This window comes from Nicotiana sylvestris, chromosome 7 (genome assembly GCF_000393655.2).
Source record: "Nicotiana sylvestris chromosome 7, ASM39365v2, whole genome shotgun sequence".
In the NCBI taxonomy this organism is placed as follows: Eukaryota; Viridiplantae; Streptophyta; class Magnoliopsida; order Solanales; family Solanaceae; genus Nicotiana; species Nicotiana sylvestris.
The window spans coordinates 136,458,388-136,470,688 of NC_091063.1; the positions used below are offsets into that span (position 1 = coordinate 136,458,388).

At 40.8% G+C, this 12,301-nt stretch overlaps 1 protein-coding gene across 1 annotated transcript; it reads left to right on the top strand.

The window, feature by feature from the left end:
* Positions 1 to 11,080: 11,080 nt before the first annotated feature.
* Positions 11,081 to 11,755, top strand: LOC104213795 (carrot ABA-induced in somatic embryos 3). The gene is made up of 2 exons (XM_009763340.2): positions 11,081 to 11,240; positions 11,535 to 11,755. Exons 1-2 carry the CDS (start codon positions 11,123 to 11,125, stop codon positions 11,753 to 11,755), a joined length of 339 nt encoding a protein of 112 aa, XP_009761642.1. The 5' UTR covers positions 11,081 to 11,122.
* Positions 11,756 to 12,301: the final 546 nt, after the last annotated feature.

Below are 12,301 nucleotides of genomic sequence, written 5' to 3' on the forward strand. Positions count from 1 at the left end.
CGCTTCTTCAACGCTTACAGGCTTCTTTGGTGGGAAGCACCTTTGTGTGGCGTTGTTCAGCTCTTGGGTATTTGAATACCTTCCAATGAAAGTATTTTCTGGAAGTTCTCCCATGAGCTCTTTACCTTTGTACATTACCAAAGTCTTTTGATAATTCCACGGCACTGTGGACGGGTTGGTCATCGGCTTTTGTGGCACGCGTCCGATAACCACTGGCTCATTCAGCCGAAGTGGTTGAATCGTCCCCCGGACCACATAGGCCCCTTTTGGCACGTACATAGGTTTTTCCTTTTTGATCCCGAAGTTCTGCGTCTTCTCAGCTCGACCTCGTGGTATGTAAAGAACTTCATCCTTTACCGGTACCACTTTCCTCTCCACCTTCTTTTCAGGCTCGCTCTTTATAGCATTGGCCTCCTCCCCCTTTTCTAGTTTCTGGTCTGTTTCAGGCCTTTTCCCTATGTCGACAATGGCCATTATAGCTTTCAGAGCAGGGTCGAATTCTTTGTCTTTGCAAATCATTCCGATCAGCGGCCCATTATTGTGAGCAGGCAATGGATTGTTAGTCACATTTGGGATCTCCTCGTCCCTTAGCACTATTTTCCCTTGCTCTATCAAATTCTCGACCACTCTTTTCAACGACCAGCAGTCATTTGTATCGTGTCCCTCGGCCCCTGAATGATAGGCGCATCTGACTCCAGCTTTGTAAGAAGGTGACGTCGGGTTTTGCCTCGTTTGAGGGATTGGTTGCAAGAAACCCAACTGGACTAGCTTTGGGAACAAAGTAGAGTATGGTTCACCAATGGTCGTGAAAGTCCGCCTTCTAGGTGGTTCCTGAGGGCGGAAGTTATTCTGCGGAGGTTGTGGGTTATAGTGGTTGCGGTAAGGAGGCTGATTTCAGGGAGGTGGAGCTTGGCCTCGGTTGGCTTGTTGCGGCGGATGGGCATAAGGCTGGGCATTCATGACCATATAGGGTTGATGAGCATATGCCAGATTTGAGTGGGGGTAGTAGTGTTGTGGGGTTCTTTCCGGAAAACGGGGTCTGGGATGACGATATTCCCTTGCTTCCGAGGCTGCCATGGTCGTTTCTTCCTTTTTCTTCCCTCTTGCCATTCCCCCGGACCCGCTTTGGACGGCTTGGGAGGTCGCCCTTATGGCTGCTTGACTTAGAATCCTACCTGTTTTCAGACCATTTTCCACCATCTCTCCAATCTTAATTGCTTCTGCAAATGGCTTTCCCATGGCTGATATCATGTTTTGGAAATAGTCAGACTCTTGAGCCTGGAGAAAAGTAGTGACCATTTCTACCTCATCCATGGGAGGCTTCACCCTCGATGCCTGCTCACGCCACTTAATAGCATATTCTCTGAAGCTCTCTGAAGGTTTCTTTTTCAAATTCGACAGAGAATTTCGGTCTGGTGCAATGTCGATGTTATACTGGAATTGTTTCACAAAGTCTCTGGCGAGATCATCCCATATATGCCATCGGGACATTTCCTGGTCCATATACCATTCCGAAGCTATCCCTACTAGACTTTCCCCAAAATATGCCATTAGCAGTTCCTCTTTTCCGCCGGCTCCCCGCAATTGGTTGCAATATTTCTTAAGATGTGCAATGGGGTCACCGTGCCCGTCGTATTTCTCAAACTTTGGGGTCTTGAAACCCACTGGCAGGTGCACGTGAGGGAACATGCATAGGTCGGCGTAAGAGACGCTCTTCTGTCCGCTCAAACCTTGCATATTCTTCAAACTTTGTTCAAGGCTTCTCATTCTTTTGGCCATCTCATTTTGTTCTGCAATTCTGGGGTTCTGATCCTGCCCGGGTGCAAGCTCGCACTGAGGCGGTGGAGGATTAGTGTTGGTAGCGAACCTAGTTGGTTCCATTGAGAACGAGGGTGCCTGGAATGTAAAAGAGGATGAGCCAAAGCTTGGCTTGTACGTAGCAGGCTGTGCCGTAATCGGGCAGGGCAGTGTAGTAAAGATGTTCATGCTTGCATCGGTGGCTGACATTCGGGGATGAGGCTCAGAAGGCAATCCAGCAGAGAGGGCTGAAGTGGCTGGGTACCCGAATGGGGTAGCAGGATAATTTATGGGGACATTAGAAGTCCCGCTTGACCTGGAGAATAACTCAGGGAATCCGGGGACGACACTTGGCGGTTCTTTTCCGTTATTCCAGTCGTCCAGCATTTCCAACATACGGAGTCGTAGGATACTATTTTCTTCCGCAGTTGCGGATTCAGGTGTGAGGACGGCTGAGATCGAGCTCTCCTCGGAAACAGGGATTGTTTGCAACGGAATTTCTGAAGACATTTCCACACTTCCTTTTGACCTGGTGAAGTAAGTGTGAGTACTGCTTCCGATCTTAACAACAGGTAGTTGAACACTTCTCTTTGACCTCGTGAAGTATGAGTGCGAGGCCAGACTTTCACCAAACCAACTGTCTTTCCAAAACCTGGAAGAACTCAAAGACACACGAGTGGTTAATTCGAAATAAATAATAGATAGGCAACCTCACGTTGAGCATGATGCACCTATACAGTTGAGTGAATTCTACATGTTTGCGACGAAAGCATGCGTCATTCCGGCATTTTTTTTAGGCTTCCCTTTTCTTATCATTTTTCTTCTCTTTTTGTTTTTCTTTTATATTTTTATTTTTGCGGTAAAAATGCGACCGGATCCGATGAGGATTGTCTACGTATCACGACGCCACGTGAATCAGATCGTTACGTAGTTCAAAACACAAATGAGCGTAAAAGAAACACACCTTTTATTGTTGAAACGGTCTATTACAAACTACATTTTGCGAAAGAAAGAGCAAACTTTAAAAAATAAACCTAGACTCAACCTAGACTAAACAAACTGATGGGAAAAACAGGCAGAAGATGCTAAGATACAGACTCGACTTATGAGTACATTATGGTTTTGAAAATTGGTGCCTGCAGGGCATCATTCGGCCTCGCCGCGGTCCTAGGTGTGAGATCCCTCTCGAGCTGCTCCAGCTCATGCATGGTCTATTTGACATAACCCATCACTGCCGAGAGGACGGTAACACTGGTCATGTCCTCACATCGTAGGCATCGTCTGGTGATGGCATGGGCAATGGCCTTGATCCTATCTCTGGTTTGCTTCTTCTCTATGAGTAGGCGTTTTATCTGATCGCTACATATCTTGAATACCTGAGAATCCTGCATATGCTGATTCTTCAGTCGCCGTACTTCTAACTTCATCTGGGCTAATGAGTCGTACCAGTATCTGCTCTCAATTTGGAAATTCTTGGCCTGATCAGCTGCTTTGATCTCAAGTATAGCCATCTCTCTCTTCATTTTGGAAACAGTTTTCTCGTGGTCGCGTTTCGATTGGTTCAAGTGTCGGCGATGCTTCTCTACTCTTATTCCCCACTGTGCCTTGAGCTTTGCCATAATCTTTCCCGATTCTTCTAAACCATCTCGCCATTCCGTGACTTCTCTTTTTAAACCCTTAATCAACTGCTGGTCTGATCGACTTCTGGGCTGTTCATCAAGAGACAATCTCAATTTTTGGATTTGGGCCTTAAGTTCTTCATTCTCTTGGACCAATTTATTCTTTTCGCTTCGATCCGCCGCGATTTGTATGTTGTTATTGAATTTCAGACTGTCAATTTGTAGCTTCAAATCACCGATCTCTGCCCGATACCCCTTTTCTTTTGCTAACCAATTCCATTGCCCTTGGGATGATTCTACAAAGTCTTTGAGATGCGGTCTCTTAGCTGGTCTTTCGCAAGACAGGTCGCCTCTGAACCAAGCGTGATACCCTGGGGCAACTTCCCCTTTTGCTATATCCATCACACAAGTGCTTGCCGTCAGATGCTGGCACTCACTCCAGATTTGGCGAACTTTTTCTTCGGGGAAACGACCGTCTGGACTGATCTCAATCACTTGGGTACTCAGATCTTCATCTTTCGGCACCACTTGATATCTCCCAAGATGCCTCAAAACCCGATATGGTGCGTAGGGTTGGATGCTTTTAAGTCCCATCAACAGAAAGTGGGGCCTGGTTGCTGGCATGTATATGATTTCCTCAACAGGCGACCATCTGAGCGTCCACTGGATTTGGCTAGTAGTGAGAGTTCGGAAAAATGAGGTCCATGATGTGACGCCCTCAGGTAGATTGAAACCTTTGACTCTAGTGTAGAATTCTCCAATACAAGTCTTCTCGGGCGAACCGTAACCCAAGAGCGGAGAGCGGTGGCATAAGTGATCGGTCATCCATATTTGCAACAGTAGGTTACATCCTTCGAATAAGTCGCCCCTGGCTCGACAAGCAGTGAGAGCCCGGAAAATGTCAGCCATAATCATAGGCGCTAGAGTACTTTTATCTTGGGTGAGCAAAGTACTGACGACCCCAGTTATTTTTAGATCGATGTTGCCGTCCTTCCTTGGGAACACTATAAGACCTAAGAAGGCCGTCATAAAAGCTAACTGCCTGTGTTCGTCCCACTTTTGTCGGTTGCCTTTACTACACAGTTTGAAATCCGGCTTATTGAACCCGCCCTCATGACCGTATCTAGCATACATGAGATGGAGACTGCAGAAACCTTTGGCAAGATCTGGATGGTGAAATGTTCGGGGTATTTTCAAAAAATCCAGAAACCGGTGTACCGTGACGGCCCTAGGTGCAATCAAGTATTTGAACCTTAACGGAGCTTCATCACCCCCAATGTATCCCGCTATTTCTTCCAAAGTCGGGGTGAGCTCGAAGTCTGAGAAATGAAATACATTGTGCGCCGAATCCCAGTAAGTGACCAATGATCTGATAATATCGCCCCGAGGCTGAATGTCTAGTAAATCCGGGAGATTTTTCAGATATTTCCTCACTTTGCCTTGCCCCTCCTTGCCTAAGTCGTTCCACCATAATCGCAACTCAAAAGGGATCTTGGTCATTATTGAAAACGGTTCGTTTTGTATCGTGCTCATCCTGTACATTTATTTAGGGTGATAAACTTTATTAGACTCAAAAATTAAAATTATCTAGATTTTCTTTTAGAGACTTTTTTTTTTGCAAAAACGGGAGGTTGGATCCGACGAGGGTTGCCTACGTATCTCACCCCGTGCGAGAATCAAACCGGCGTAGTTCGGTCGGATCAAAATAGGGGAAACAAAAATAAAGCCCTTTAAAGAAGAATCACTGTTTTTTTTTTTTTTTTGAAATTTTGTTATATGTTTTTTTTTTCATTTTATTATTTAAAAGGAGACCAGGGAAATATTTACACATTTTAAACCTCCTCTTTTTTTTGAAATTTTGAAAATCTTTTAAAGAGGTGCTACAAATGAAACAAAATTTTTATTATATTTTTTTTGATTTTTTATTTATATTTTTTTTTTGAATTTTGAAAGTGATTAAAAGGAATAGTCAAACTGAAAAACAAGCTTTTTTTTTCATCATTTTTTTTTACATATTTTAGAAAATTCCGGTTAGGTTTGACATTACTCGGACATGGTTTTTTTTTTTTTCAAAAAGAATAAGCAATTATCTCCCTACCCTGCTATTCTCTTTTTTTTGAAAATTTTTCGGAAACCGGTCAACATGCAGATCTGAAGCAAATAGATGCGCAGAACAAACGGGATGCAGCAGGATGGTCTTTTCATTCCAGGTTGTCTGTCCTAGACGGACCCAACCCCTGTGTTGAGTCCCCTATGTCAAATGCAACATGATGCAGATAAGCGGTCCTACTAGGGATCCGGCATGAGGTTTCGTTATACTGGGTTTATAACCTCGGTAGGTGTCCTAGACTGTGTACCCGAGCGGACAACTCGAGTCGAGGAGGGGCAACTTACTGGGAACCAAAAGGCCGTCCGGCTTCGTAACTTATCCGTCCTCTTTCTTATTTCAGGTATCGACACTAACAGAATAGGGAGCCTCGACCAGCGAGCTTCTCCCCGGAGGTGAAGAGAGAAGGGTTCGGCACAGTTCATATACAGTTCAGATAATATCAAAACGGTAAAAGACAACATTTAGCACGTTATGCAAAAACATGTAATAAAGATCAGATAATAAAGCCAAATATAACAATTGTTCTAAGCTCGAATTCTTGAACCCTGAACCAGTGGTTCTGGGTTAAAGATCCCCAGCGGAGTCGCTAGAGCTGTCACACCTCCTTTTTGCGCGCCCGCCCCCGAAGGGTTAAATGCGCGAGGTGAGTTTTTTCAATTTAAGTGACAATATTCGAAATGGGATTATTTATTTTAATTCAGAGTCGCCACTTGGGAAAGGTTTGGCTTTTGGTGTCCCAAGTCACCGGTTTATCTTGAATCCCAAATCGAGGAAATTTTCGACTTTTCCAAATGAAGTCTGCGAACCAGAAATTCTAAGTAAGGAATTCTGTTGACCCGAGGGAAGGTGTTAGACACCCTCGAATCCCGTGGTTCTAGCACGGTCGCTTAAATTGTTATAATGGCTAAATATCTGATTTAAATACATGTTGTGACTTATGTGCTTTTATTAAGTTTAAATCGCTTTTATTATTATCATTTATTTTTATAGAATTGCAACGTCGTGAAAATGCATCTCGAACCACGTCACAATCAATGCACCCGTGATCGTCAACACATTTTGACTCCGTTGAGATTTGGATTTGGGTCACATCAATGTGCACCCGAATTTAAGAATATAATTTAATTAAGTCGCGCCTAAAGAGTCTAACGCGTTATTATTTTTGGAGAAGGCCATGAGATTCACTAAACGGCCTGTCCTGAATTCTAAATATTTATTATTGTTAGTTATTGAGGGCCCCGCAATTTGCATTTTTATTTGGCGAGGCTCGTCTCATTATTTTTTAGAAAAAGGATATCCTAAAGCGACTACATTTCTATTATATTTGTCTCTAAAAAATAAAAGGGAAAGACCAAACTTACTTGTTTAAGCAACTACATACTAAATATCTACTATGTTTAACGAATCCGAATTTTGTTTGATTACCTAATTGGTTGTTTATGAGATGAGAATTACCTCATGCCTTGTCTTCAAGGAGTGAATGAGCTTTGTTAATTTACTAAGGGGGATTGCAAGCAAACTAATAACGTACACTAAATTTACATTAAACGACCTTCCAGTTTGAATTTTAAAACTAACTCATTTGGGCTTTATAAATGAAATCAGTTGTTTATTAGGAAAACTACTATTAATTGAACTCAAAAAGTAGTCACATTATTTCGAAACAGTGAATCTATATCGAAACCCATATCGAACCTATATAGGAACAAGTAATCTAACAAGAGGGTTGGCATACATGGCCATCCTGTTAACGTAACACCACATGAGAATTAGCTTGGGGTACATTTATCTTGAAATTAAATGGAACCAAATATAACAGATTTGACAGTTCAAAAGTCTAGATAAAATACATACAGATGCTTGCCACGATTCTATATTATACTGTCATAGCTAAATCGAAACCTAATGGTTATACACATTGAAAATACGTCGGATCTAATAAACAATATTATCTGATATGTCAATCAAGATGTGCATAATTCATACAGAGCAATCGTGGTTGGAACTAACTTAAACAAATACAGACCAAGCTACCATTCAAACTACTTTTGAACACAAGGATTGTAAAGTAAATAGATGTTCATTTCTTTATTTCTGCTTCAAACTTCAAACTTTCAACCAACAAGGTTTCAGGAGTGTGTACCTGGGAATGCTTACAATCGAAGAAGAAGGGAAGTCAGTAGAGTGACAATGGCAACAGAAACAGCAGCAGTAATAGTAGGTAACAAATAGAACAACTCCCAGTGCAAGATACAGTTAGAGCCGATAGAAAAATGGCAGAAAGACAGCAATAACCAGTAGCATAGAAACAGAGATCCAGGCAATCCAATTCCAGGAGAAACAAACAATACAAACCAAACAATAGACTAGCCGATACTTGAAAGAAGACAGAACTGATTTGAACAGTTTGAACAAACTAAGAATCGAACAAACAGCAGGAAGAAAACAGTTTCTGATTTTTGTGATATCCCTCTCACTATCTCCTTTCTTTTCAAAATCCGATCTCAATTTTCAGTCTTGAAATCTATTTGAGCTATCAAAAAGAATTCTTTCTCCAGTTTTTCTGTTTTTCAGAACTCAGCTCTCAATATTCAATCTGAGTTTTTTATGTCTGTCCCCCTAAACTGATGGAAGTTCTCCCTTTTATAAACCTAAAATCAGCCCTTTAACAGCCTGTTAGACAATCAGAACACCCCTCTCATGTGCTATCTTCTTTTCAGTTTCCACTTACTATTTAAATAAAAACACACCCCCATGATATTCCCTGGCAGACTTACCTTTTGAGTAAGGTTTATTATTTCTGAAACTAAAGCAGAATATGGGCAGCAGAATGTAATCTGACAGCATATGCTGTCAAACTATTTTAATTCAAAAGGGGCCTTTATGCACATGTTGTGCACAAGTGCACATGCCATCAATTCAGATTGCAATTACAGACCAAACCTTAGATTTCTGAAATCAAATTAACAACTATAAGTAACTAAACTCAGTTCCTAATTGATTCAGGCAATGCTTAACAGAAGTAGGTCAATTGGTTATTGTTCGGACAACTGAAACTAATTGACGACATATGTCGACTCGACTATACTAATCATAACATGTACCATCGAAACCATGATCAGACATTTAACAGTATCGAACACATGATTCGAATTGTACTGACTAAGCAAAATTGTACTCGAGGAATCAGTTAATCAGTCAAATTTGAAGTTCAACTAATTGCACAGCACATACACATATACACATTATCAGTGAATAGAAGAAGGACTTAATCAAACACATAGGTTCAGGAAAGGTGGACAGGACACAGTTGGTAAAATTCAAAACACAAATTAAACAAGACGTTTGGCCATACGAATAGACCTTTAACAAATACACGAACTGAAATAAAGAAGAGAAAACAACTTACCTTAAAATCTTTGAAAGAAAAATCAGAAAAATCAGCTTGTGTTTGAGCAAACCCTTCTCAAGGTTGAACGGACTTTAATCGAAGTGTTTCTCAAATGAGAAACACTTCGATTAAGGTCCATTAGACCCTAATCTCTTGGCTTAAACAGACACGGACCAGGCTTGGGGTTTCTATGGTTCGTAGATGGTAGATTTGGGACTTGGGCTTCCATGGTTAGATTCGGACCAAACCAAGCATGGTTTGGTCACGAGGGAGGTCCGGGGACTATCTGGTATGAAACTGGGGTGCATCGGTGTGGATCGAGTTTTGCTCGAATCTTCAAATGAAGATTCGAGAACCTAAGGGATGATTCGAACTAAATGGTCAACAGATCCATGTTCAGGGGGGTGAGGCGGTCCTATGGTATTAAGGTGGAGGTCACCGGCGTTCATGCCGCCGGGTTTTGGTGAAGGGAGATGGGGGCGGCTCTAGGGTTCCGGGGTTCTGTGAAGACGATGAAAGGTAAGGGGGGTCTTTGGATGGGGCGTGGGGTAATGGTTATAGGCTTATATAGTTAGTGGATAGATGGATCCTGGCCGTTGGATGAGACACGATGAAGGACCAGGATCCTTCAGCTAACGGGAAACAGTGTCGTTTCAAGTGTAAAGGGTTGGGGTCGGTCCGGGTGGAATGGGTCGGGTTCATCATGGGTTATGGGGAAGTGATCTTGGCCGTTGATCAATCTGGGATCAACGGCCTAGATCAGACTCGATCAGTACGACGTCGTTTGGACGCTCTGGATGTCAGCTAGTGTGGACGGGGTACACATGGGGTTTTGGGTTTGATTTTGGACCTTGAATTAAAACGAAAATAGGCCCAAACTAATTTCAACACAATTCTGCACTCTCTTTTTTATTATATTTATTTATTTATTTTTTTATTTTAAAACAAAACCTAAGTAAATCAAATTAAAAATCCATTAATTAAACACTTAATACAATTATTTGCACACATATATTAAAATATTTAAAGCAAACAAAATTAAACAAAACAACAATCACGGACAAAAATGCATATTTATGATTTTTCTATTTAATAAACGGATTACGGTTCAAACTGCACATGACACACATTTTTGTATTTTGTTTTAATAAAAATAAAAAATGGGCCAAAATCATATATAATTAACAAAGTGCCACGTAAAAATCCAGAAATTGTACAGCAAGACCAATTACTATTATTTTCGTTTCCTTTTGGAATGATTGTCGCGACAACAAAAATCACGTGCTCACAGAGGTAGGCCAAAGAAGCGGTGGGGAGAGGTGATTAGGCAAGACATGATGCATCTTGAGCTGACCGAGGACATGACCCTTGATAGGAAGGTATGGAGGTTGAGGATTAGGGTAGTAGAGTAAGTAGTCTTGAGTGTTCATAACAGTAGTATTGGTACGCAGTCTCGCTTTCTGTTGGTAGTAGGTTTTTATGACTAACCGTTGTTTTCTTTCATTGTTGATTACCTTACTATCTTGTTATTTTTATTCTGCTTTTATATGGATTTTTGGTATTGTCCCTTCTTGTCTATATTTTCATTAATGTGGTGCTTATGCTTTTAGAGCCGAGGGTCTACTGGAAACAGTCTCTCTATCCTCACAAGGTAGGAGTAAGGTCTGCGTACACACTACCCTCCCCAAACCTCATGGTGTGGTATAATTCTGGGTATGTTGTTATTTTATTTTATACTCTTAATATTAAAAATGTAGTTATTTTTTAATAATATTTATTTTTTAAAAAAATTTAATAGATGTAATTTAAATAAACTATATTTTGTATTTACTTTTTTTTTAACGGACTGAAAAATGTTGAAGTGACAATAGAAGAGTATCATTATACACCGCCACAATATTGGAGAAATTCGGGAAGATGCAGTTGCATGCGCTCGAAATATTGTACAGTGGACTCGTGTCTCCTCCATCTGCCAGCATTGTTATGGTGCAAGCCACCGCGTGTCTTTATCTTGTCCTTTTTTTCGCCACGTACTTCCAACATCTGCCTCCTCACCAACCTAAAATTCTTTATATATAGATATCTCATGCAAATGTGACTCTGCACTGCATGAAAATTTAACAAAAAGGCTTAAAACTATACTTTGAGGGAACATTTCAATAGTTTTAGAAGGTTTTTCTAGGACTTGCTAAAACAGAAACAATAATGGCTTCAGGGCAACAACAACGTTCAGAACTTGATGCAAGAGCTAGACAAGGAGAGACGGTGGTTCCTGGTGGCACTGGTGGCAAGAGCCTTGAAGCTCAAGAGCATCTTGCTGAAGGTTAAGCTTAACTAGCTAGATCTTCTACTTCTTTTTATTTGTATGTGAACTGTAAGTTAAAAAGCTTAAATTGTTAAGACTGTCCATATTTTCATTTACTTAATTAGCTAATTAATAAGAGTAAAAGAAATTTCTACACTCCAAGTATTAATTGAAACTTGAAAGATATCTATAAGTAGTTCTTCAGGACCCAGTATATTGCTACAACAAGTATTGAAATATCATCTTATTTAAGTTGATAAGGAGATGCACTTTATTGGCTAATGATGTTTGATTTTGTTGAATTGAATGAAGGGAGGAGCAGAGGAGGGCAAACAAGAAAGGAACAGCTAGGAACAGAAGGGTACCAAGAGTTGGGACAAAAAGGAGGACAGACAAGGAAAGAGCAAATAGGGAGAGAAGGGTACCAAGAAATGGGTCGAAAAGGTGGACTTAGTACAACTGAAAAATCTGGTGGTGAACGTGCCGCTGAAGAAGGCGTTGACATTGATGAATCCAAGTTTAGCACCTCTTAATTAAAATGTTTTGGAGTATATGGTCTTGGAGTTAAAGCTGTTTTATGTATTACTGAGTTTAATCTGTTTCGTTGTCGAGTCCAATCCTAGATTAGGTAGCAGCGTTTTGGTGTGCTTCTTAGTTCTGTAAAAATCTGTTGTGCCTTATGTAAGGGGTTATGTTATCCCTAGTCTGTACGGTTTATTACTAATGACTAATTAGTTTAATTTCTGGTTTCTTGTATGCTTTGGTAAAAAATTATCTAGGACTTTAGAATCTTCGATCATAAGGTAATACTTATCTCGCAAATTAAAAGTTGGAAGGGATTGGTAACTATTGTGTCGATATGCGCCAGCCTAAATAGATATTGTGCTCGATGTGCGCCAGCGTAAATAGATGAAAAACGAAGTAAGAGAAATCAAAGTCAATTACGAAGTGATTATATATTTGATAACATGCTCGAAATAGTGTTCTGTACAATTAATGTGAAAGTTGGTACAAGGGAATTATCGGTCGGAGTTGAAAATAGAAAGAATTTAGAAACTCTGTTGTTTAATTGAATAGAG

What these genes read in the sequence shown, in the direction of transcription:
- LOC104213795 (XM_009763340.2), top strand. Translation starts at nt 11,123, where the DNA reads ATGGCTTCAGGGCAACAACAACGTTCAGAACTTGATGCAAGAGCTAGA. An exon ending in TCAAGAGCATCTTGCTGAAG is followed by an intron (nt 11,241 to 11,534) that starts GTTAAGCTTAAC and finishes AATTGAATGAAG; the next exon opens with GGAGGAGCAGAGGAGGGCAA.